At 41.7% G+C, this 27,108-nt stretch overlaps 2 protein-coding genes across 7 annotated transcripts in view; both read left to right on the top strand.

Moving 5' to 3' along the window:
• stard13a (StAR related lipid transfer domain containing 13a) overlaps positions 1-11,432 on the top strand; it is a 44,444-nt gene extending 33,012 nt beyond the window's left edge. For all 6 annotated transcript variants that reach the window (XM_063895513.1, XM_063895516.1, XM_063895517.1 and 3 more), the window contains 13 exons: positions 702-773; positions 1,768-1,849; positions 3,398-3,461; positions 3,866-5,193; positions 5,316-5,486; positions 6,057-6,216; positions 6,580-6,778; positions 7,114-7,327; positions 7,460-7,574; positions 8,048-8,299; positions 8,658-8,875; positions 9,348-9,524; positions 9,613-11,432. In XM_063895513.1, the coding sequence (XP_063751583.1) occupies positions 702-773; positions 1,768-1,849; positions 3,398-3,461; positions 3,866-5,193; positions 5,316-5,486; positions 6,057-6,216; positions 6,580-6,778; positions 7,114-7,327; positions 7,460-7,574; positions 8,048-8,299; positions 8,658-8,875; positions 9,348-9,524; positions 9,613-9,730 (3,170 nt within the window). In that variant the 3' untranslated portion in view covers positions 9,731-11,432. The remainder of the gene's footprint in view (positions 1-701; positions 774-1,767; positions 1,850-3,397; positions 3,462-3,865; positions 5,194-5,315; positions 5,487-6,056; positions 6,217-6,579; positions 6,779-7,113; positions 7,328-7,459; positions 7,575-8,047; positions 8,300-8,657; positions 8,876-9,347; positions 9,525-9,612) is intronic.
• Positions 11,433-20,825: 9,393 nt separating this feature from the next.
• nbeaa (neurobeachin a) overlaps positions 20,826-27,108 on the top strand; it is an 81,278-nt gene continuing 74,995 nt past the window's right edge. The window contains 1 exon segment of the mRNA XM_063896038.1: positions 20,826-21,131. Coding sequence (XP_063752108.1) covers positions 20,826-21,131 — 306 coding nt within the window.

The raw sequence follows: 27,108 nt of genomic DNA, 5'->3' as shown, positions 1-27,108 counted from the left end.
CGGTTTAATCAGTGTCTGCTCATAAAGCAATCTCTGCACACACACCCACACATGCACAAATAGCACAGTGCTGCAAGTTAAGCAGTGTTTGAACGACATATATGCCAGCGGAAAAAAGTTATAAAAAGAGTAAATGCCTGTAAAACGTCTCGTGGAGCTGGCAGCTGCCGCTAATGGGGTGTGGTACCATGTGTGAGGCTGTTAAATGTATGCATTGACCGCTGAAATCTCACTGCTGGTTTATCTGAGTGAATCTCATTTGAATGTACAGAATATAATGTTAAACTGTGTATCCTTTGCCCCTCATTGGTCCATTTCCAGGCTCTCCCAATATCATCATTCCAGTGAATTGTAAATCTGGATGTTCCTCCAATGTATGTAAAAAATGCTGAGATAGGGATAACAGATGATTACATTGTGATGCTTTTCGTTGCTTTCTTTGCCTCTGGATTTATCTGTGCTTATGTTTGGATAGCAGATAATTAACAGCACGTAAAGTTCTGCATATAAAACACATCAGTCCACTGGAATTTGGGGGGGAAATTCAATGACGTGTGGCGTTTCCGTGACAGAAATGTTGTGATAATGTGTTTTTAGTTCTTCTATAACAGGGTTGAACCATATATGCTACACTTTCAATAAAATGAATATGTTTACGTGTGCACTCAAAATGCCTCTACTGTTTTTTGTGTGTTTTACAGAGATTGAGGCTAAGGAGGCTTGTGATTGGTTAAGAGCAGCAGGGTTTCCACAGTATGCCCAGCTCTATGAAGGTAACACACACACACACACACACACACACACACACACACACACACACACACACACACACACACACACACACACACACACACACACACACACACACACACACACACACACAGATGATTCAATGAATATATGCAGACATCCAACTGGTTATAATAATAGTTTCTTACTAAACTTACTAAATACTTTCCTCTTCACATCTCCCTTTTTTTCAAACTGCTTTAGTTTTCTCTCTATTTTTACCATCACCTATATTTCTCTCTTTCTTTCTGTCATCCGTCCTTCCTCATATGCTCGTCTTCTGGGCCGCTGCATTCTATTTCCAGGCTTCAGTTCCTGTCCAGAGGGAGGGGTCATGGGAAAGGCCTTGTTATCACTGCTGGGACTCTTACAGCTTCTCTTCTTTCTTCCACCTTTCTCCAGCCAGCAGTTTCTTACCATCTCCTTCTTTCTTTCTTTCTTTCTTTCTTTTTCTTCTTTTGCTTCAGTTTTTTCTTTGTCCTCCCATACTCTCATCTTGCCCACTCTCCACCTCTCTGAAAAGCCTACAGTCATTCATGTGATGATCATCAGGTCTCATACATTTGAGGAGGGACAAACAGGAAATGGCCCCAGTAATCTAAGAAGAAGCTCTTAAAATCCAGCAGTCCACACACACACACACACACACACACACACACACACACACACACACACACACACACACACACATACTCACATACACACACATGCTCTACTTCTCTGAGAACGGCTGTTTGTACCAGTAATGTGGGGTTATGGATGCCTGCCTCTGGGACTCTGTGGCTCCCGGGCGCACATGATGCCTGCAATCTGCCACCACACACAGGGATTCACCAAAATAAAAGCCTTGAGTCATTTTGTCATTGGCATTGTGTGGAATTCAAGTTATTTTGGTGTTTAAAAATGTCTCTGAATGTCCTAAACTTCATATGCAGATGACAGATGTTAATCTCTGTTTTTTTTTCTTCTCTCTCACAGATTCCCAGTTTCCAATTGACATTTCCTCAGTAAAAAGGGACCATGACTTCTTGGACCGTGACCTGGTGGAGCCTCTATGTCGGTAAGCACAAACACACGTGTGCAAACTGTATTTAACCCCCCCATACGCATGCAGCCCTCACTGTGCACATTGAACACAAGTAAAAATCACAAATTCTCGTCCCCATGGTTCTGCACTTGTCCCTGCGGCCTGGTGCTTCCCACTAATCATTAGACGTCTGACCCCGACCCTTAATGAACTCCTCATCCCTGTCTCGTGCTCAGACACCCTAGGCTTTGATCTGGTCACCTCCCCTCCCCTCTGACATGCTCTGATCTCCCATTCAAAGAGCAGAGACCCTTAGGGGGCTCAGACAGGAGGGGCTGAGGGATGAGGGTAATATAGAAGGAGGGGATGCCAGTATATTCTACCAGATGGCTTTGAGTGTGTTTTTAGTCTCTTTTGCACCCTTCTGTGATCTTTTTGTTTTCCCATTCCCCCTCCACATTCAAGTTTTCTCTGCTCGCAGAAGCATACCCCTTATCTTTTTCCCCTCTTCCCCATTCACCCCCGCCGCCCAAATATTCTATGGTAGAGGAGGGTGTGGTAATTATAGCGTTAGTGATTCCTTAACGCTACATTGTGAGACAATATGCACCAAAGCCCCTGAGAAGTGTCTCAGAAGCTGTAAAACACACTCATAACGAGCTCTCTCTTGTTCACGCATGACTTACAAACATACACACATTTAAGATGACATGCTGCTATATGCTAACAAGATGTAGTGTACTGAGCATATCATTTTAAATCTGTATGGATATAGTCAACCAGGAACAGTTGTTTGTACCATGATGCAGCAGAAATACAGGGTGTGGAGTCTACCAGTACTTCCCTCTGTATATTTTGCAACTTAAATGTTTACTTTCAGCAGTAGAGACAATTGATATGTTAACTTGCTGTTTCCTATTGGTATTTTTCTGGTTTCTAGCAACAAACAATCCCTTGTTTGTATAAGAGGTCAGAGAAAATAAACAATGAACAAAAGACGATTACTCAGTGTGCTATTAGAGTCTAAAATCTTTCAAGTGACAGAGGTCAAGAGCCCCAAAACATTTTAATGACTCCATCTTGAAAGTCAGAACCACAGACACCACCTTTTTAACAAGCCACTGTTCACATCCCCTGAGTTCACAACAGTGGGGGAAAGTGGGTTGGTAGGATGGTTGCAGACTGCACAGAGGCTTTTTGGTGAGGAGGTTGCCCCCAGCACTACAGAGCAGGGATTGGAAGAGGGTGGGGATGGGTGACAGATGAAGGGAGGTAGGAGGGAAGTGGAGGGGAGGAGCCGGCTGTGGTTCAGGGGAGATACGCTTTTTGAGGGTAAGGATCAGTCCCAGCGGAGTAGTCCTAGAGAAGGGAATGTAGGAGAACAGGTTGTGTGGGAGAAATGGATAGAGCTTAATGAAAAGGACAGAAGTTAAAAGGTTTAAAGGGAGACAGTGACGATGATATGTGAGCGATAAGAGAGGAAAAATAAAAGGCTGCTCAGAAAGAAACAAATACACAGCAACAGACCAAGCGTATGCATATTTACAAGCATGTTTGATTGACTGTGTGTTTGTCTTGCAGACGGTTAAACACTCTGAACAAGTGTGCCTCCATGAAACTGGACGTCAGCCACCCCAAGAAGAAAGTAAGACATTTTATTTCAAATTCGAGCCATAAATAGGCCCATGTTTTTAGGAAATCATTTTGGAATTATAGTTTATTGTCATCAAATCTGTTTATCTGAAAATGGGTTGCCATGTTCCTCAAAGGGGATACACAAATTTATCTTTTTGTTGGCACATGACTCTTCTCTAAATATTTCTGTATACAAATAGTGCTGATGATAAAGATAGATCTCCAAATGTATCAAAAGAAAAAAACTACATTTGATTTATTTGTAGTAAATCCTAAATGGTCAAACAGGATCTATTCGTTGGACTACACAAAGACAACTACATGTGTGATCAGGGAATTTTAAACCCATAGTGACTCTTAATAAGGGCTTTATGTTGTATTTTCTTGACCCTTTAAACCTTTATCGTTCCACAGGGTGATGACTCTGATGAAGATGACCCGTTGGCTATCAGTAAAAGGTGGACGTTTGAGTGGAGCAGCCGACGTTGGTCTCGCCTGCATGACTTCCTGTTGGACAGCACTAATGAGAGCAGCCCGACAGGACAAGGGGAGGGTCTGCTGCACAGCACAGTGAGCAGTGAGAGTGTACTGACAGACCTCAGCGAGCAGGAGATCACAGAAATCTCCTCCCTACACAGTGAGGACTCCGCCTCCGCCTTGCCTGACTCTTTATCGATGGCATCTCTCTCCGCTTCCTACCAACCACCAAGCAATCTTTCACACTACAACTCCCTGCCAATCAAGAGCAGCCGGCATGGTCAAGGAGGGCGGAGCAAAGCCAAGGAGTTTTTGCGTAGAATGGAATTAATGCGCACTTGGGGACCGTCAACGAAGCGGAAAAGCTCAAATCGCAGGACTCCACTGGAGATCAGTGGACCAGTGTTACAGGGCGAGGAGCCTCATGCTCTGCAGATGCTCCAGTGTACTCCCATCAACCAACTGGAACACAGCCCACAACACAACCAACAAACTGATGGTGACATTTCCCCTGTCTACTTTACCAATGATTGTAAAGACCAATCCACAGTAAGTGTGAGCCCCAGCACTGAGACAATGGAGCCTGTTGTAAAGGACCCTGCGCTTAGAAAACACCACACTGGGAGCAAGAGAAGCAGCATGTATCTGGAGGATATGGATCTTCCTTCTCAAGGTAAGAGGACTGAAGGGCAGAGCCAGTTTGGCAGAAACCAGTTTCGCTCTTATGAAAACCTCCTCGTTCACATCCCCAAAGACCATAAACCAGGCACCTTTCCAAAAGCTCTATCCATAGAGAGCCTGGCACCTTCCCCTGATGCTGGGAAGAATGGCCCCCAGACACATGCCCAATCTTCTCCACCCAGCCAAGGCCTGGGTGGACCCTGGTCTGGTAAACCCCTGTCCAAGCCCCCCTGTCCTGGAGCTCCTCGGGGCAGCAGGGTGAGTGTTTATGACAACGTCCCGGGCTCACACCTTTACGCCAGCACAGGAGACCTGCTGGACTTAGAGAAAGAGGACAATCTGTTCCCTCACCTCGATGACATCATCCAGCATGTCAGCGGTTTGCAGCAAATAGTGGACCACTGGAGCCGCAGTGTGCTGCCTGAGGATGAGACAGGGGAGGGGGAGGGGGAGGAGGAAGGGGAAGGCAGGACCACACCGAGCGAGGGCGAAAGAGATGGGGTGTCCTTGAACGACACTGATTCAACAGGAACCAGCCGGGAGAGGCGGGACTCTGGAGTCGGGGCCTCCCTGACAAGACCACGGTTAGTAGCTGTTCAGGAATTATAACAACATACAAAAGCCTATAATCAACCTGATAAAGCCTTTGCATTGAGTGAATCATTCTGTGTCTCTAATTCTTTACTAATATTCTTCCCCATCCCAGACTACGATGGCCGAGTTTCAGAACCTCTGATCATCTCAGCCAGCCAGCGTCTTCTCTGCAGATCAGCAGCCAATCAGCAGGCCAGCTCAGCCTGCTGCAGAAGTTCTCTTTGCTCCGCCTCACCGCCATCATGGAGAAATACTCAATGTCAAATAAACATGGCTGGACATGGTGGGCACACACTCCATCACATACATCATCCATATGTTTCCACACAATGTGGCTACTATATCATAGTTTATGCATTCATTCAACATTCAGAGAATTTAAAAGACATTTAGACATTACAAAGTTGCTGAAACATTGTTGTACACTTCTGGTTAGACCTTTTGTTCCATTCCAACTAAGGAAGATTTTCCTTGTATTTTGCAATGGCCTCTGTTATTTTTACTGCTTCTTTTATTAGCTGGAAAAGCACACTTTGCACCAACACCTCCACAAAAACCAAAACACTTACTTAATCCACTGATACTGGCTGTTACAATGGGTTCCTGCTTGAGTAAGGTGCCACTGTTGGTCAAAAACTGCCTTTAGTTTCTCAGCCACACACTATAAGCCAAAAGTGGCAATGACCTACAAACACAGGCACATCCTTGTGTTGTTAACGAACACTCCGGTTTGTTTTTATTATCCCCGAGAGGGAAATTCTGTTGACAAGCACATGAAGAGAAAGATAATGAAAGCATAGCCTGCTCTTTCTCCCTCACACTTCAATAATTGTTTTCTGTCTATCGCTCCCAGGTCTGTGCCCAAGTTTATGAAGCGCATGAAGGTACCAGACTACAAAGAGAAGAGTGTGTTCGGTGTTCCCCTCATCATCCATGTCCAGCGCTGTGGGTTTCCGCTCCCTCTGTGTTTACAGCAAGCCCTCTGCCACCTCCGAACACACTGTCTGGACCAGGTTAGACAGAAAAACAGCATTTACAAGAGTGTGCATTTCCTCTCAGCATAGTGCTAATCAGTGGTGGAAGTACATTTACTCAAGTACTGTACTCAAATGTTATGATACCATACAATGTTTTAAGGGAAATACACACTTTTTAAACATTTGTCTTTACATGAATTAAAACCTAGAATGAGCTTATACACGAAAATGCATTAAACTATAGTTTAATATAGCTTGTCTTCAGCTTGTTAACCATCAAAAAATGTGTACTTGGTTGGTGGTTCTTTACATTTCAAATATGATATTATGCAAATACGTTTCTCTTGTATTTTCCATCTTCCTTTTTGACTCTGAATAATTATTTTCTTTCCGTCTCAGGTGGGACTGTTTCGCAAATCTGGAGTGAAGTCTCGCATTCAGGCTCTGAGGCAGCAGTGTGAGCTGTCCCCTGACTCTGTGAACTACGAGGACCAGTCGGCTTACGACGTGGCCGACATGGTCAAACAATTCTTCAGAGACTTGCCAGAGCCTCTGCTAACAAGCAAGCTGGGGGAAACCTTCCTGCATATTTACCAGTGTAAGTCGACTGAGCTTGAAAAGAGTAACGTGTTGTTGCAGCTGATGCCGTCAGAATCATAAGACATTATCATAGGACATAACTTTGAAAGGTTTCATTTATTCATCATGCTTTAGTGAAAATCCTTTTAGCAAACGGTATGCTATCTGATTGAAATGATCCCAAATGAGATTTTATTTTGGTTATCATTAAGCGTATCAAATTCTAGACGAATCTGAAAGAGTTTTCCGTAAAAAAAATGCATTTGCGCTACATTTTTAGGATTAGATGTTGGGATTTGTGACTTATTCTTCCATCCATTATCCTTCCTCACTTCCTATTTTGTTTTTCTTTAGATGTCCCAAAGGAGCAGAGGTTGCAGGCGGTCAGAGCAGCCATTTTGCTAATGCCGGATGAAAGCAGGGAGGTTCTGCAGACGTTGCTTTACTTCCTGCGTGATGTCACTTCCTTGGTGGAGGAGAACCAGATGACGCCGATGAACCTGGCTGTTTGTCTGGGTCCTTCACTCTTCCACCTGAGCATACTGAAGAACGAGATGCTGTCACCAAGGTGCGTTCACCAAGAATACACCAAAGAACTTATCCACTGTGTTATTACTTTGATAAACTTGGTTGACAATCTTCAAGAACTGGAGTAATGAAGCATGATGATTTATAGTCTGTGTTATTTCTATACCTCAAGGTCAATCCAGAGGAAGTACACCACGGGCCGTCCTGATCAGAAAGACCTGAATGAGAATCTGGCAGCCACCCAGGGCCTGGCACACATGATCACTGAGTGCCAGCATCTCTTTCAGGTTAGGATTTAAGATTTACAGCAGGGTTTGATAGCTAATATATTATCCGAATATGACATTATAAATGACTGACAGAAGTTGAGCAATTCAGCGTGTTGAATATGATATAATGCATGGTGGCGTCTTAATGTGACAAAAATAAATATGTAAAGAAGAGTGATATTTGCACTGTCGAGTTATTATCATTCAAGGCCTCAGCATAATTGGGTTTAATGAGGTTATTTCTAAAAGTGTATACCATACTGCTCAGTGTGTACAGTACATAATAATTGGAGTTTGAAGTTTCTGGTCTATTATGATATTGTAAAGGAAAAGAACAATTGATGTTCAATGATTCTACTACTGTTGAAAATCTGTAAATCTTTGTCGTCCCAGAAAATGGAGGGTCAAAATCTGTTTAGATATGGCAGTACTTAAGCCTGAGCTGATGTTGTGCGATGTGATGTGATTCACGTCCTCCACTCTTTCCCCAGATCCCGGAGGAGATGGTGACCCAGTCTCGCAATTCCTACATGGAGGCTGAGCTGATGGTGCCCCCACTGGACGAACTGTGCAAGGCTAACGAGGAAGAAGTGGATGAGGACGAGGAAGAGGAGGAGGAAGAGGGATCCTATTATGCACATATAGAAAAGCTGGTCCAGAACCTTCTCGAAGAGGCCAAAGATAAGAGCAAAGGCTGGGTGTCTCGCTCCACTAGTGACAATACAGAACTGGCATTTAAAAAGGTATGTGATCATTGAATTTTGGAGAGAAAGGAGAAAAATATAGAAAGTAAAAAGTAATATTGCAGTAATCTTCATTGCTCCATTTTTGGATTATTATATGTTGTCTTGTGAATACCTTCTCTAACAGGGTCATTACATTCAGCAAGTTTTCCACAGGAAGCGTAACTGTTGTTTGACTGCTTTACTCTAGAGGTTTATCAAGACAAAATAATAGGGGAAATCTACTTGTTTAACACACAGCTCTGTGGACAGGGACCTACATACAATCCATGTTAAAATATATTTATGACAAGTTACGTTTTACCTTTTTGTACTCGGTCACATTAAATGTAACATTCATATCGTGTTTGTGTGTAAGGTGGGAGATGGTAATCCTCTGAGGAGGTGGCGAGTGTGTGTTGAGGTGTCTGCAACTCCCAATGAGGTGCTGCACCGGCTGCTGAGAGAGCGCCCCCTGTGGCAGACTGAGCTACAGCAGGAGAAGGTTCTGGAGACGCTGGATAAACAGACAGACGTGTACCAGTACTCCTCCCACAACATGGCCCCTGTACCCAGTTGTGACTATGTGGTACTAAGGTGAGAATAACTGAATTGAAATATGGGCATGCTTTATGTGATTTGGAATAATAGACCAACAGTTATTAAAAAACCTGCTCAAAGATTCCCTTAAATATATAAATCCTTATATATAATACCATACCGTGTAAAAGGGAAAGCTTTAACTGTGGTTTGATTTGTCCATCGAAAGAAAATGAATTACTTATAAAGCTATAAGTCAAGTACAACCAAAAAAAACCCAGACAATTGGTCCAATTTTACAAATTTCAGAACATTTCAAGTTCAGTATTTTGGTTTTGATCATACAAAACATGACATTTGATTAAATGATAACATTTTCTATTGTTTTTCATGTTTTATAGATCAACAATTTATCAATAATGCAAGAAAAATGAGCTGATTCCTCATAAGAATAAGTTACCTAACATGTCTCACAATCCCACATTAAATGTGTGTCTGAAACCACTTTTCTGTCTCTCCGCCCCCTCAGATCATGGCGTACAGACCTGTGTAAAGGCTCCTGTGCGCTTGTGTGTTTATCTGTCGAACACGATGACAGCCCACGCATGGGAGCAGTAAGGGGGGTGATGCTAGAGTCACAATACCTCCTTGAGCCCTGTGGGACTGGGAGGACTAGGATCACACATATCTCCAGAGTGGACCTCAGGTGTGGGCGGCCTTCAAGTACTCTTATAGTAAAGCTTTTATTAAACATTGCATTCATTAACATGTTTCATTTGCTATTCTTGTCACAGGGGAAGATCTCCAGAATGGTACAACAAAGCATTTGGTAACCTGTGTGTAAATGAGGTCCAGAGGATCCGCTCCTCTTTTCACCCGCCTGATCCGATGAGCCCAGAACTCAAGATCTGAACCCCAGAAATCAAGCTCTATCTTGGGTCACACTGCCAGAGCAGCAGGACCAGTGACCGAGGAGGGGAATCATCCAGGCTGAGGACCTGAGTGTCTTTTCACGCTGCTGAGCCACACTGAACTTTACTGTACCATAGTGTATTGAGATACAGTCATTCACACACACAGAAAAGAGAATATTTCTGACATGTATTCCAGTAATTATACAGAACAACATATTACTACTTATTTATATAATAAATAATGATTTTTGGTGCCATTTTTGCCCGAAGGAGAAAACTCTGGTGTCTAATTCAAAATATGAAACAGTTCATTCGATTTTCTTTGAATAGCCATTGAAGTTTCATATAATTGGATCTTAAACATTTGCATTATCAGGGAAATGAGAATGTGCACATAGTTAGTATTTGTAATATTTATTGTTCTGGGTTGTTCTTCCAAAAAAATGACCATGAGATTCTCAAACACATTCATTTTGTAACGCTATCACAGATCTTATTGTGTTCTATAGTTAAATGGCATAAACGTTATTCATACTTGAAGTGGAATACCCATATTTGTATTGAGAAGTCTTTCTTTACTTCACCTCTTTAAAAGGCAACTCAGCCTGCCAGTGTAACTTACATTTAATTACTAATTTGATTGAATCTATTCATACAATTTTTAAGTCTCACGTGTAATATTGAATAGACCAACAAAAAGGATGTCAACATTACCCCTTATCTGTTTTTATTCATCAAAAATGACATTAAACAAAAAGATGTATGACTTACAAATGCAGATTTACAACTTGCACTTGACTCGAATCCTAGCGCTCTGAAGAAAATCCCTGTCAGTCGGAATGAGCAGGACTAGTACAGTAAGGTTGCATGTCAGCATTTTGTTGTGAAAATGCAATTGTTCAGGAAACACAGTCACATGAGGGATCTGGATCTCAGAACGGGCAAACATCCACCAGGTCCATCATTGTGCAGTTATGGATCCCTAGTTAAGATGTCACTGTTATTTTAGTTCTGTCACTATTCTCAGTGTTAATATTATCTACATGTTATTTTAAATTTAAATATTGTCATTATATCAATGTATATTGTATTACTTTTTTCATTTGCTGTCATGTTATACAATGTCTAAGACATTTGACCATTTCACTGCTTCTGGGAAGCATGTTTGAAATTGTGTGTGAGTGTGTGTTTGCATAGATGTGCCCGTGTATCTGCATTTTTGATATATATACGATACAGCCTGTATTGTAAATAAATTTGATGCTTTCTGTGCCAGCAGATAAAACACCATAGCTTTTCAGGGTCTTCCTATCATATTGATATGCTGAAATGTGAATTTTCCATACCATCCTACTGAGCATTAGTAGACTGAAGCTTGCTTCTTTGTTTTCAACTGTAGGCGTTGCTATGGTGTTGCTATGATACAATATCTGTACAGTGCCACCGAAATCCTGCGTGGATGCTGTTCGCTGGGGAACAGTTTGGCGTGTGTGTATGTGTTTGTGTAAATATGTGTGTATGAGAGAGTGTAAATGAGTGATTGACTTCGACGTGAGCACTCGGCTGTATGGGAAGAGGCTCCAATCTTAGCTGAGTAGCTGAGACCAGGGTGATTTATGCTTGGTTATTTGTAACAAAGTGACAGAAAAACACAACAATTATTTTCTGAAGAAAGAGAATAAAAAAATGTAAAAATTAAACATAAACATTGTGTTCTGTCTAAAGGTTCTGCAGTCTATGATTTTATCAGCAAATACATGTACATCACACACTATATTTTCCTTGGTATGTGTTCTTTAGTCCATTGAGTGGTGCTGTTGCCCCACTGAAGTCTGAAGGTCATGAAACAAGCAATGTGGAAAGTATGTCATGGAAAACGTTTTTAAAAAAAAAAAGATAACTAGAGTGTGTAACTCATCAGGGGGTTCTCTCTGTTGAGTTTTTCCCTGTTCTCCCTCTGTGTCCTTCCCAATGGATGAATGTTAGAAACTACCAGCTCGGATCAATACTCAATCACATTTACCTACTTAGCGGTGTTAGATGGGGACTTTCACAGAGGACAGTGTTTACTATTCTCTCCTTAAGAAGGGGTGCCTGCTGTTTTTTTAAACACTGACATGAGTGAAATATTGCTTTAACTTTCACCTCATTAAACATGTCAGTGGTTTTATGTAGAAAGTAGGGCACACTGTTACAGCTCCTGAATATCAATTATTGTCTGCACTGTGGGTGTACTCTAGTTCCACTACTCCATGGAGTCTGACAAATGAGGAACACCATGTTGCAAATTACACTTTGAAAAAAAAAGGATTACTGACAGGTTGAATCAAGCATTGATTTTTTCCCACAACCAAATCCACTTAATCCCGGAGAGGTAGATTTTCTAAGCAAATGTTGAAATTATGGAGGTATGGGCTTGTGCAAAAGAAAGTGAAATTTGATTTGACATCTCTTGATGTTCGGATAAAACCCTGAGGGATTTAGTAAATCTTCAATTTTGTCGGGTTTTTTTTTAACAGTGTGACCCTGGTAAAGGATTTGAGGGGGACCTCTTCTGGAAAAAAACAAGAAGTGCATGTCTAGCAATCACCCCGTGACCAAGAAGTAAATATCCCCTGTGCATTTCCCAGTTAGTTGGTGACGGTTTGGTTGTTGACTAGTGTCCTTCTGTTCTCTACACAGTGGCGAGAAGCCTAAATTAAGAGACACAGTGTCAAACCCAGAAAAAAAAAAAAGTGTTTGCGAAAGGATTTTGAGCCTCAGTACGTAGGCCTGCAAAGATATATATAGCAACATGAGAAAACAAGTTTTTGGTATTCTGGGGATAATACTGTTCTCATTTTAATTTTGGGGTTTGGGTGATGTAAACTCTCAATGCATCCATGATGTTAAAATCTATGATGTAAACAAAAAAGAAAGCCTGATCATAGAGAGCATGGTTAGCTAGCTGTCGGCTACAACTTTAGCCCCGTATATTATTATTAAAAATTGACAAATTAATCCGAATTGATTATTGTCAGTTTTTGTTTGAATATTGCCATTGATGTACAAACAACTATCTTGATACCGAAGAGAACTTAAAAGCGTGATTCACGGTCATATCGTCGAGTTATGGTGGACTATCCTTTTATTTTTAAGCGTGGACGTCTCGAAATGAAGACCGGAATCCTCGGAGAGTGTAAGTTTAATTGAATTTTAAGATGTGTTTTATAAGTGCTTTAATTGACTGATTTAAAAACCCGGAAATGGTTAAATGCTAATCTCACAAGCCCAAAAGTAAACATGGCAACCAAAGCAAACGTTTTCAGGAGTTGTATTATAGAATACAATTCAATCTAATACAATCTCAAACGTCAGGCCTGTTGAAGATGAAATGCATGCACAATCGCTCATGCAATTTTCGAACATGTTTTTAAAACTGTGGGCGAAGTGTTTGTGTCTTTCCCAGGGATTGTTTTAATTATTTCTGCTATTTGTAATGCCTGTAACAAAAAAATGTTTCGTTAATTATTTTGTTAGTATATTTATCTAGCCTCTGTATGGGTTTACGTTTAACTTTAAAACTCTTACTAAATCAGTTAAAACATATTTCACTCAGCAAGAAAGCTTCTTGTCTGTGTTGTTCAGAGTATTGCATTACATTTAACAGGCTATCATGTATAGTACATTTTACTTTGATAATAAATAAGTTGGTCTTTAAAATAAATATGTTTGCACCATATTTTAAATATATTTTTTAATTAAGAAAGACTAGCTCAAAGGGTTGCAATTAAATAGTACTTTAATGTATGATTCCAGAATGCACAAACTCTACTTGAGAATACTTTGTAGACTTTAGATATCACAAAAAGAAGCAGTTTTTTATCTTCTTTTCTGTTCGTTTTCCTTATGTTTTCTCCTCTCTCACAGATATAAGAAAATTAGTGTAGGAGTGATGTCTAATTTTGACCTGGCTTTGCTTATGTAACTCTCTAATTAAGTGATCAAACTTTTTTTTCATCTCCAATCATTAGGCTAAAGAGACCCACATGATTAAAACTATCTGTAGAACTGAATTTTGTAGTGGCAGACTAGATCTTTTTTAATGTCGTTGCTATTTATCGGCACCACATTCACACTATAAAGCAGGATAGGCAGACAGGGAGAAACAGATGTATCTCCTTTGAGAATGGCTAATCCACTGTCTTCTTTCAGACAACCATGATAAGGTCGTTAATGAATAAATTATCCAATGAATGAATTATTGATGAGACCATGTTGCCAGTGGTGTGTACAGTGTCCTTAAGTGGATGCTCTGGTATTAGCATTCAATAGTCAAGAGTATGCACAGTTAATGACAAAAATTAAGAACCATGTGTTTCAAACATTTCAAAAGAAGGGAATCTGACAAAAGTGTCAGTTAATTTCAGTACATAGGGTCGACAGCTGCAGCTTGTTAGTATTTAAATCTGTTTTTGAGCATCACTGCTGCACAGTCAGCTCCAGATGAAAAACAACCAAATGTTCTGACATAATAATCACAAATTTCGGTGAAAATGTGGTATTTAGTTTTTAGTATTGCACTTGAGTTACGAAGGTCCCTGATCATAGTTGTTACTGTCATAGCAGAGAGCTCGAGCATAACAATGGGACATTCTTTATAGAGTTGTCTTTTTAAGCCTTGTAGGTTTAGTGTATAAACCCCAGTGAAAGAAAAACTGTAGACTTGAATATTTGGGGTTATTATAACACAATGTGGACAAGGGCATATTCAGTGCTCTTCATGTTAATATTTTGGGTTACAGTTGGGTTCAACAAAAATACTGCATGCCGGCAGTGGGCACTTTTATCCAAATTGCTTCTGTAGTGCATAAGATAACTGATTTGTTACAGCACTTGAGGGAGCCCTTTTTCAGAGCAGGGGTAGATTTGGACTTGTTATGGCAGTAAAAGAACAAAGGGAACTAATAACATCGAGGAAGGCTCCTTTTTCTTTTACTGAAGGTGAACCATATCAGTGATTCAGCATGCCCACACTGATGACCCTGGAACAAGAAAAAGCTAATAGAAATTCAGCCATTATTCTGGTTAACTGATTTTGGGACTCAATATGCTGAGAGGGAGGTCTGATGGAGGCCAGAGCAAAATTGGGACTCTTTCTCAGGCTCGTTGCCGATGTAGAGCACTGAAGAACAGAGTCTGTGCCTCTCGTGTATCACCGTTATTTGAGTCTAATATGCAACTGATTTTCTTTTTTCCGAATAGAACTTAAATGTTCCCTTAATAGACATAAAAGTTAATTCAGTATACCTGTACAAAAAACATAACATTGAAAATACTCCTAACATAACATTTTGGTCAATAATCTTTACACAGCTCTCGTTAAAAAGCAACTTACTGCCGTTCAGAATGTACTGTATATGATCCTCTTCACATCTGTTTGAAAACAGGTTTTGTCTGTTGACCTACAAATCCAGGTATCTAAAAGGTTTATATGTATTTGCTCAAGCAACACATATTTCTGAATGAATTTGCACATACTTGAAAACTGATCGAAAACATTTTTTTTTGGTTCAAGCTAAAATCTGGCTTTGAGAAATAACAAAACCTTAAGAACAGTAAAAATAGGTTTTAATGGCACTCCAGGTATTTTCTGCTCAGTAAATCTGACACTTATTTCTGTGACTGAATTGTGCTGTTCAATGGGTACATGAAAGGCACAGTGTGAGGCTGAGTGTTGCTGGGAACTTTCAGAATGTGCTATTTATTTATCATTCAGTTGGAGTTTGTGTCTCGTCACCTGATGAATGAGTCCAATATTCATTCTCTTTTAGCTCTGTCTCCACCCATTCCTGAGGGAAATACTGTATCTCGCGCTTTGGCTGCTAAATGCTTCCCTTTGTTAAACAGCTAGTTTAAAATGACTACACACTGACATATCTACAGTGTCCTGACAAGGAGGCAACCTCTGTATCTGAAAAGTGACCTCAGAATGCAGAAGTCCCTTAAGTTGCTTCTTGCTCTTATTGGCCACCTGGTGGCAACTCTAGTGGTTACAATAGAAAGTGGATTGGATAAAGTCTATGAGAAGCTGTCCCTACTCCTCACTTGATTAATTCCACAGTAAACATGTTTCTAATGAGTTCATTGTCTCAATTGCTAGTTTTAAGTCTTCTTTAATACAGCAGGAGGTTCATTTTGGTAATTATGGTCCCATTTATAGTGAAAGAGACGATAAAGCACGGTATGCTTGTGATAATTTGTGATTGACAGGTTGCTACAACAGTGTCGGATCGGGGTGCTGAGAGTGATTTTGTCTTACAACTCAACCCTTTCACAAAAGTATGATTTTAAATATTTAAGTCGCCTAAAAATATCTTGTTCAGATGTACTTTACTCCTCCCCTCTGTGTCACTGAGTGTTCGAAAAAAACAAGATGACAACATGACAAACTTATGGCCTCAAAGTCTTAGTCCCAAAACTACGTCCACTTCTTACAAACAATGTATGGTTCTCTTGATACCATACACTACAATGCGTGTGTGCTTTAACTCTGTCCCTTTTTTAATTCACTAACAACCTTAACATTACTTGGAATATGAAACACATTTTTGTATACTGTTTGACAATAATAGCTGCGAAGAACAACTTTATTCCACTGCCTCTAAAGCGGTCACACTTTTGTATTGATTAAAATGTCTAAAACAACTCATCGTAAATTCTGGTTGTGTTGTCCATATGGTTATGCAGTAATTCAATGTGACATATTTGATATCTTTGGAAATCTTGAGTAGAATTTCAATATGAAGTTCTGAAGGTTGGAATAATGCTTGGCTGCATCATAATTGACTCATCAGGGGGTTGAGGGTCTTTGGGTTGAAGAGATTGAGCCATACTGAATCATTGTCATGTTTTCTGACAATAGAAAGGCCGATGCAGCTAACAAGATGTGATTGTTTATTGCTCAATGTTCTCTAGTGTATACATTTTCAAAGCTGGCCTTACAAACTCAATAGCCATCAGGGCCAAACACTGAACGGTACATGAGATTTGAGGTGCCTTTTTCTTTTCAGCTGGGGTATTCATGGCCACTCAGATGTCAGAAGCCCTGCATTTCTGCGCAGTCAAAGAGCCGAGACCTTGATCCCAGGTTGTGACCCCTGTCAAACAACTGGCTCCTTCATCTCTGGTGACAGTCTTCTAAACTGAAGACAGTGTTACAACGAACCACTGCCTCGCCATTTTGGATAATGAAAATGAGGTTACGGAGAGTCTATCTTTTTAAAATATTTCCTATCTGGACATTTTGTTCCTTCTTTTCCCTTATCTATGCAAATTTTCCTTGATGAAGAAGTAAAAGAGGCTTGTTTAAACCTTCATCACTGCACACTTCTGAGTTCATCCAGAGGGGCTTTGAAAGGGATTCATAAGAGCAAAGATTGTCTAATCTTCTTAACTCTTAGAGAAGTGTGTAATCCTTAAACCATGACAATGACCAATATTGAGGTTATGAGATTTTAGCAGGATGACGTTTTTTTTATTTCTCTTGCGCTTTTTTCTTCAGACCGATGCAGAGGCACTCTTTTTAGCTTTTAAACTTTAATAAGCTAGTGTCCTTTGAGGATTGTCTTTAGCAATTCTTCCAGTATAAGAGTAACCAAGTGAATGCGACAGGGAATATGACCTGTTTGTTGAAAGCATTTAGTCCCAAGATTGCGGAGGATCTCAGTAAAGGAGCCTCTTAATGCCCTGAGAGTGTGGACATTAATGATTTTAGTCAAAAAGTGGATGGGGAAAGAACTGTTAACATGGAGATATTTTGAACATTTTTTTGTAGTCATGTTGATTCAATAGCTTTCAGGATTGCAGTAGTTTTGATCTCTGCACATTTTTTATTGCCTCGCTTCAATATACAGACAGTAAAGGTCAAGAAAATGTGAAGCCAACGAAAAAAAATCCATTCTGCCTGTTGGGAAAGAGAGCATTTTTCAAAGGCTGAAAATATGCCTGAAAATAAATATTAGAAAAAATCAATGATAATTGGTCAATTCTAATTTGGTATGTTAAGCATTTAATTCAACCAAATTCAACTCAGTGCTGTTTTGATCAAGTTTTTCTTTTTGTAGAAAATCTCTTTGTTCACTAAATGAAATAGCTGCTTAATTTTACACATTGCAAGTGAATACACAGCAGGCTTTTCTGTTATACCGGCTCTGTACTGTTTCTTTCTATCTCTGTCAGTCTCTGTCTTGTAACACACAAACACGGACACACAGAAATGCACATGGATACAAACCCACGCACAGCAATCTTGATGATGACTAACATCTGTCTGGGAAAACAGGAAGTTATAACCTGTGTTTGTATGATTGTCTGAGGTCAGCCTTCTATACATCAACAGGTCTGCTTTTTAATGTTTGAATAGCAGAAACAGAGAACTGGAAGCAGAATTGTAACATACCTTTATTCTGATACCCTACTCATAACAACTGTGATGTCATTTTTATCCAGGCCATGAATGCATCATTAGATCTGTAATTTAAATGATAACAGCTGACAGAAGATACTTGTCAAACCAAATCCAACCAAAACCACGACTCAGATTTTTTTTTTTGCCATGAAATAAACTGCTTTTTCTCCAGTATGCACTGATCAAACCCTCTCTGGCAGACACCACCTCTGCTGCTCTCTCTTTGCTGCTCTCTCCCTGCCTGATCCTCACTGAGTCCCGGTCCCTTCTGAAGCTCCGGCACTCTGATCATCAGCCCACACATGGCACGGGCTCTACCTCCACACATCTCTACAAAAGTGCAGCGAAACAGAGAGGAAAATGACTGCCTGCCCACAAGTACTGCACCTCTACTGAAGGTGAGGGAGGGGTAAGAATAGAACAATGTTAGATCTTTTACCCAATCACCAGCCAGATCCCGGTTAAGACCTCTCTTTCTGCTAAAGAAGTCTTTTGTGGAATCATGACAAAGCTGCAGGAGCAGGCCTTTGTCTGAAAACAAAGGGGAGTGTGTTTGTGTGTGAGAGTGCCATTGTGGTTGTGCGCGTGTGTGTGTGTGTGTGTGTGTGAACCCACATGTGCACAACAGAGACCAAGATAGCATGTGTCGGTTTGGAATTGCTTCTATGAGTGTGAGTGTGTAACAGATGCAAGTGTTATGTGCATATGACAGAGTGCATGTATGATTGTCTCCTTCATTTCCTTTGTGCTGAAGGTTGTGTTTAAGTTAAAATGAATGAAAGATATGGCCTCTGCTCATCTGTAAGATCCTCAAATAATCTCACATGTGCACCTGTGCCAAATGTGAATTGCTCACACACAGCCAGAAAGTGGGACTTCCATGTCACCCCCACTCTCTCTCCCCCTGCCAACGGTCAGCATCTCAAGAAAAAATGGGAAGCGAGACATCAAAGAGACTGGCATCACTGCCCATATGAAAATACACTCAGACAGACGAATCAGCCTCTAAAGTCCCTTTGCTAATGGGAATCCTAGCCAGCAGCTGTGTCCTGTTGAAAGAACACATGGAGTGTGAAACAGGCTTATACAGGTAGTGAACCAGTAGCCTCGGTCTGTGCAGGCGGCGGGGGATACTGTAGGTGTGTGAGGGAGCATGTGTGTATGACAGACAACTGCTGGACATTTGAGTCAACTAGCCTTGGATGAGATTACAAAAAATTAAAGAAGGCATCCAGAAAAGTTAAGCTTATACTTTTGTCAGTGTGTGTTGCTCGTTTTTAGGGTGAAGGAAACCACATTTGGCTCAAAGTGCGTTCCTGCCATACAAATATATTCTACATTAGTGTTTTAAAAAAAGAGTTGTAGGACCAGGGATGTTGGGGCAGTTTTTCTGTCAAATGTTGGATTACAATGTGAGTTATTGGGACGCCTCATCTTTAACTTCTGGACTCAGTCTATCACTCTGCCTTGAGATTTATGACCAGTGATATGTCTATGGTACCCGTGATTGCATTTTTTACGAGAGGGTTGGATGGTCTTCTTTTTAGGAGAAACATGATGCTAATCTGTCATTTTTATAATCTATAAAGCCTCCACTGCCTATATCTCTTTATTATTTTTGCCTTTCTCTTCTTTGCTTATGAAATTGACTCAATACCATTGATAATAAGGGTCATGAGGAGGGTGAAGAACAGAGGTGGTGAAGGTGTGTACAAAAAGTGAAAATGACTGCAGAGAATAGAGAAGCGAGGTGAGGACATTGGAAAAATAAGAGGAGAGGTGAGAAAGCACACAACAGTTCTCCTGAGATGAGTGTCAGGAGAGCGTATGTGCTGCTTAATGAGGAAACAGAGGTACCAGAGTTAAACGAGAGACAGTGAGAAGTAGGACAGATAGATGGCTTCTGAATTTAAAAAACAGCCTCTGTTTAAAGCCAAACTTCCTAAACTGCAGTCTGAATGTCTGTAAAGAAAAAAGTATGTTTTGCTGTAATTTATCTTTTTCTGTTTTCAGGTTTTTCACTATTCTAGATTCAAATCTCCAGAGCAAATCACACACACACACACACACACACACACACACACACACACACACACACACACACACACACACACACACACACACACACACACACACACACACACACACACACACACACACACACACACACGATTTAAAAAACAAATAAAAACACCCAGTTGTTGAGGTGGTGCCTTGCTCTGTATGAAACCATGCGTGGATGGCTCCATGTTATTCTGCTTTAGCACCCTACCAGAAAGTTCCCCAGTGCGCATGTGTGGCTACAGCGCGCTGCCGCAGACAGGGGGCGTCAACATGGCGATCTCTCCTCGACGACCGCACTGACTGCAACCTGCCAATGAGAGAGAGACAGAGAGAGAGAGAGGAGAGAGAAAGAAGCAAGAAGCGTAGGCTACCATTCTTTCAAACCTCCATCCCTTTTTCCAGCCTTATGAATCCCTACACATTTTCAGGAGGATAGGGTGAAATCAGAGGGTTTTTTTTAACGCCGCGCTCCTTTTGTTTTTCCTGCGCAGTGGATGTTTTTTTTGCAGCAGCAGACTCTGGTAGAGCAGGTGTGAGAGACAGCGGCGACCGCTCCTCTCCTCCCTGTTTCCAAGGGGAAATGTCGAGCGAGAAGCCGGTTTCAGTACCACCGGGCTCTGCTTCTTCGCTCACAGACACAGACTCCCATCCTCCGCCGGGCTCCTCCGTGCAGACGCCGCAGCAGCAGCAGTTCGCCGCGGGCGCTGGCTCCGGCGCCACCGGGGAAAGGATGGTGTCTTCAGCCGGCTCCATGGTCCTCCCGGCCGGGGTGATCAACCCCGCTGTCCCGATCAGGAATATCCAGATGAAATTCGCCGTGTTGGTGGGCCTGATCCAGGTCGGGGAGGTTAGCAACAGGGACATCGTGGAGACAGTTCTGAACCTGGTGAGTGGAAACAACATCAAACTGTAAGAAAACACAGAAAGGCAGCCATAGAGCACAGAGGAATCACGGTGTCCTAACCCGCTATGTTTTATTTACGATTGCTTCACTCCCCTGGTTGTGTGGCTTTCAGAAGATGATGTCATTTGTTTGTTCGGGGATGAATGTTGGGTTTCTCTTTTCCGCAGATAAAAAGATGCATACATAAGTCTGTGTGTTGGAGGATAAATAGGCTGAAGCTGTATTATTGTAAAACCCGGCGGAGCTGAATGAAGCATGTGACCCCACCAAGGCATGAAGGGTAGTTTAATATCCAGCCATTGTTGACTAAATGACCCGTTTGCCGTGCAACGAGCTAAACACATTTGCAGTCAAAGTAGTGAATGGGGGAAAGTGTATGCAGGCTATTCTCCTGACCCCGATATGTACCCTGAAGTGATGCATAGGCAGGTTGTAACAAACGGCGAATCGTTACAACGTTGCGCACAACATCGAGACAAACTGAATTATTTTATTTAACTAAAGAGCGAAATCATGACGTTTTATCGAGCTCCGATACAAAATCAATCCATACCGGACAAAGGCCGACTAGCATTATGCTATCCATCGACATATGTGTGCATGAGAATGGCTTAAAATTATGCATAGGCCTATTGTTGAAGGCAGGCCCCTGCATCCTGTGCGCAAAGCAGTTATGTATAGGTAGCTGTGAGACGGGCAGTGCTTTATATTGCTGTGCCTCCAACAGCGATCGTTTTATTTATGGATCAGATATGAACGTTGCCACCCACTTCTATCTTTGCCCCTCCATCCGAGGTAGTGTCTGCGATGTTGGGCCTACCCTACACATGAGAGGATTTAATCCAGCTGGGGGTTTTAACATGACTGGTGTTTCCTGTTACGAAACAGAGGAGGAAAATGTACAGCAGACCTAGGTCTGGAGGACTAATGCTTTAGGAGGATATAGGACGTGTGTGCTGGATGATGCCAAGCTGTTTTCCTCCTCCATGCATCAGGGAATGGCGTGCACTGCATGATGTTAAATATCTGCCATGAGGAGGGGGGCTATGATCAGTGTTCATTCTCTTTTGAAGAAGAAGTAGAATAATGTAGATGTAATTGATCACCTGATTTCAGTGCAGTGCTTTCTGGAGGCTAACTATTTCAGGGATTCTCGTAGCCAGTGGCCTATTTACTCAATGGATGCTCGTGGCAGGACAGCCTACATCTGGGCTAAACCATTTCCTCTCAGTCAGACTAGAGAGTCCAGATTCAGGTAGCCTCTCATCTCCCAATCGATTATTGGTACTACACAGAAGAGCAGGGGTGCTTTGCTGGCTCACTCCGACCTTGTGTCCTTCCCTTACAACCCCCCTGGCTGCACACAGGCTGATAACCATCCATCCTGTTCCTCTGCGTCCTCCTTCACTCTGGAGGAGCTGAGAAGGGAGATGCTGCCTGCATAGACCGTCCTGGCAGGGCAGCGCCATGCATTTAAAAGCAGGTGGAGAGGAGGAGGCGGAGGAGGAGAGGGGGTTGAGGGAGGGTGGGGGAGGAGGAGAAGAGCGAGAGTGGAGGAGGATGAGGTGGTAGGATGCTGCAGTGGCTATGTGCTCAGAAATCACCAGCTGATGCAGCGGAAGAGAAAAGGACTCTGGATTGGTCCACATCAGATCAGTGAAAGCTCATCAGAGCGTTCAACTGAAATGCACCCCCTTTTACATAAGTACCTGCGATAGACCCACACTTTATTTATGAATGCTGGTCTGATGCATTAACACACAAAGGCCTGACACCCTGACAAATTAAAGCACTATGTGTTGTCCATACAAAGCTTTACTTGCTAAATCCTGAATTGTACAATCAGTTGAAGTTGCGACACTGCCAATAGCTAAGCCTGTTAGGGAATTCTATTGCCCAGCTCCTTAATTAAAAGAGTTGAAACAAAGAGGTGTGGAGCCAGGAACCTCAGTGGTCATGCTGCTGGTACAATGAGTCCACTGTGACCCTAAAGCTGATCCATTATTCCAGTCAATGTGGGAGACCACAGCAGCCACATTCACCGTCCACTGTGGCTGTATTGATCAGATCCCACTGCGGCTTGGGTGAACAGATGGCTTGTCGGCTGAATCAGATATGCTCCATTTTCTATACGACATGATGCCGGCCTTTTGGCGAGTGATAAACTGTACTGTCTCTAGAAAGAAAGCGAGAAAGAGGAGAGAGAAGACAATAATAATCAACTCGACCCAGAACACTGGCTGTACTGATGCTGATACAGTGGAAACACTGATCACTGCTGCCAATAACATAGAGCATGTTGAAGATGGAACCCGCCTTGCACACATGCAATATAGAAACACTTACATTGTATGTGTGTGGGCTGCTTGTGGCTAGGTGCTCAGTTATTACCATCAACAAGGCATCACAGTTGTCAAGGCAACAATGCTCTTTGACTGCCTGCCTCCAGACGCTCGACCACCTGGTGTTGCTTTCCACTTCCGGACTTCTGTCACAGCGTTTCTCTCTATATCTCTCCCGCTCTTTCTTTGTCTCTCCCAGCCCCCAATATGAGCTCATATCTTATGGCTTGAAGATCTCTAGTATTAAACTGCAACCACATGATAAACACCTCTTTTGGAATACTGAGATTTAAATCGGTAAGAGCCAAACTTTGAGTGAGATCATCTGTGAATTAGCCTGGTTTATGTATAATCTGGTGTCTTAGGTGATAAGCCGCCACGAGTTTTAATGCACCTTGCTCATTCGAGTCTCTGCATCCCTACTGAAGGGATGATATTCCCTTCATTTGCGTGAAAAGCACATTGGATATGACTACAAAATCTCCCATAAATGTTCAGCTGGGTTGAGATCTGGTGTCTCTGAAGGCCATAGCTTATGCCTGACATCCTTGCACTCATCAAACTATTGAGTAAATCCACCATGGATGTATCTGTTATATTGAGCCTCTCATTCGTTGTGTTTTTCCCTGTTAAAATGTGTCACTCTGCATTGAAGTATTAAGATGTATTTAAAGCCTATTGGGTCCATAAATTATCAATCTGAGGGGTCATTAGATGATAAACCGGACTGGAGAGCAAAACAAAACTGATTTTCTTCTATTCTTTCTTTGAACTTTGCACCTAAAATATCCAGTTTTCCAAATTCCACTGATATAATTGATGACATTCAATAGGAATACATCGATCCTGTTGGATGAATTTACTTGTTGTATCATCCACTTATAAGTCACTGCTTTCCACCCTGCACTGGCTGTTCTGTATATTGAAACCTCACATTTTTAGTTAATGTTCCACCACTTCCACACCAGGTTGTGGTTATTTGCTTTGACATGTTGTGATGTTATATATTTGAGGGAGTCAGGTAAGGAGAAATACTTGTCGACAGAAGGGGGAGAGGGTTGGCATGTGATCCAGCTGAACTGTACCATCATATCTTTATTTGAAGAATTGAGAAATATATTTTCAAAAATGCATAGAGGCAGTACTGTCAGTCTTGCCTTAGTGCGGCACCAGCTGTGCTTATTTATAGACAGCTTTATTTAGTTGTTAAGCTTTTTTTGGGATCAAAATGGAGAGCTTGTCTAGATAGAAAAAGGTTGGTGACACTCTGTCTAACTCTTGGTCCCCATTCCTGTTTTTTGCTTTCACCTTCCTTATTGGTTAGATGCAATGTCTTCTGGCAATGTCAAGCTCCACCTGAGCCCCCTTTAGCGATCTCATCGATAGTCTGTTTGCAAACATCTAATTATTTTTGTCCACACACCCTACAATCACCAAGGTCACCTGATGCCGAGAGCACAGCCAGCAGTCTGACACACGCAGACCAAAAAAAACCCACATCCACCCACTCAGATGTTCATGTGTTGACATTCAGACACAACTGCAGACACACACAGGCATACATTGGCATAACTATGTGTCTCTGTTTTGAAGGCTAAAATGAAAATGAGGAAGAAAAAACTAGGTTAGCATTAAAAAAACATGTGACTCAGTGTTTTGTGTTTTTCACTGCTTGACTCTACCTGAAGTGCAGTGACACACAGTGGCATGCTGATCAATACCTCACAGATTTCTGAAGGAATAGTACACTTCATTTCAAATCTTATTATGTGACATGTGTGTTGCCCTGGGGTGTTTTGAACCCCTGGTGCATCATTTAGCTTCAGTGTTTTCCTCGACTGCGCTGTGGCTGCACAGTCCAGGCAGAGGCTGATCATTTCCCTGCAGAACTGTCATCTGCTTTCATGGCCATGCAGAGGATAACAATGCGTCATTTTGTGCTCACATAGCCATGCAAATGCACCAATAGACTTAAATGGTGTAATAAATCATGTGTAGCAGCGACATTTGGTTATCTTTTGCAAAAAACATTTTGTTTTGGGGAAAATTGCAGTTTTATAACGTTTAACTTCAACGGTTTTTCATTATGGAACATTGAGTACATGCTGGGTAGTACTGTTGCTTACAATTGAAGTTGCTATGTAAGCATTGTTTAATGAATTGTGGTCATGGTTTTTGTATTACTGCCATCAATAAATGAGACTTTGTTGGAGATGACAGGCTGTATGTCACACAGCAGCTCTGCAGTGTCTCTGAAAGGAACTGCCGCTATGCAAACAGGATGTTGTTGGTCATCCTTTTGTGCTGGGGTTAAAAAACACCTTTTAAGAGTGTTGTATTACTGGGAGTAATTGCCACATCTGATTCTTATTAGTGGACAGTTTGGAATGGTGTGTAGAGGCTTGTCGAGATCATGGAAATAAATGATGGTAACCTGATAACCTGAACAAAGTTAGAAGACGATGTAGGGCTATTATTATGCAGGGCAACTAACATTTGATTAATCGTGTAGCAGTAGAGTGTCCATCAAAAACTGTGCATCACTAGTTCTTAAATGAGACTGTTTAAGTATCCTACCGTCCTACCCATCATATTTATTTTACTGTCATATAACACAGTGTAAAAGCTTTGGAAAGAGCTAAAACAAGGGAGGGTTTTATGTAAATGATTACTGTAACTTGTAAAACAGTTATCAAAAAAGTTGCAGTTATTGCAATTAATCTACCTCACCAGCTCTATATGTAATATTAGTTTTACTCCCTCTTCTGTACAACAGAGCTGCTAGTGAATCCCCCTGTATTCATGAAGGGAAGGGAACATTAGCCTCAGGCTGACGCTGCAGCAAAGAAAAGGAAAGTATTTAGAGAAGCCCTTCAATTTTAAGACAAAAAAATGTTTCAGAAAGAGGATTCATTTGTGTCTTTACCAAATGTTTTGCAGGCCTCTGTAAGATGCTTTTGGGGCTTATTTTTGGGGGAAGATTAGCTGCCCTATTGCTGCAGAGAAGCTTAGTCACTTTGTGCCCGGGGGCTCCAGCCAGAGTGCAGCGTTAGCTAACCAAAACAACTGTGCTGGTGCTGACCAAAGAAACTAACAGAAAAATATAGGATGTCACTTTAATGGCATGAACATACACTCCGTGTGTGTTTCTCCTTCTGTCTCACACACGTAAACATATATGCTGTTGAAGAGGTAGAGGACAGAGGGAGTGGCCTCCACTGCAAGGTCATGAATGACTTTGCTATCTATCACGCAGCAGGGTTGTCCTGACCCCTGCCTGAGCCAGAGAGAAACAGGGAGGTAGAAACGAGAAAAGAGATTTGGAGAGGCAGCTCATCTTCCTGAGAGAGGAAGTAAGATGGTAAACTAAAGGGACTGAAATGAAAGTTTCAGAGGGGAAAATTGGAAAGCTTGTGATTGTCCTTCATGTCCTCTTTTCTTCGGGAGTGCAGCAGTAGGTCCAGCTGTATGGTGTCCTGTGGGGGGCTGATGAGTTCCGGCCACCCTGTGGAGCCTCATCACGCTGCGTGTATCAATGCTCTTCCCCTCTCCTCTGCTCCTGGTGCCCATAGGCCTGTGTAAATGGAGTGCTTGCACACTTTTTACATAAAGCACAA

The sequence above is a fragment of the Eleginops maclovinus genome, chromosome 11, assembly GCF_036324505.1.
Source record: "Eleginops maclovinus isolate JMC-PN-2008 ecotype Puerto Natales chromosome 11, JC_Emac_rtc_rv5, whole genome shotgun sequence".
In the NCBI taxonomy this organism is placed as follows: Eukaryota; Metazoa; Chordata; class Actinopteri; order Perciformes; family Eleginopidae; genus Eleginops; species Eleginops maclovinus.
The sequence above is the reverse complement of the archived record's forward strand: the minus strand, read 5'-3'. Positions and strand labels throughout refer to the sequence as shown.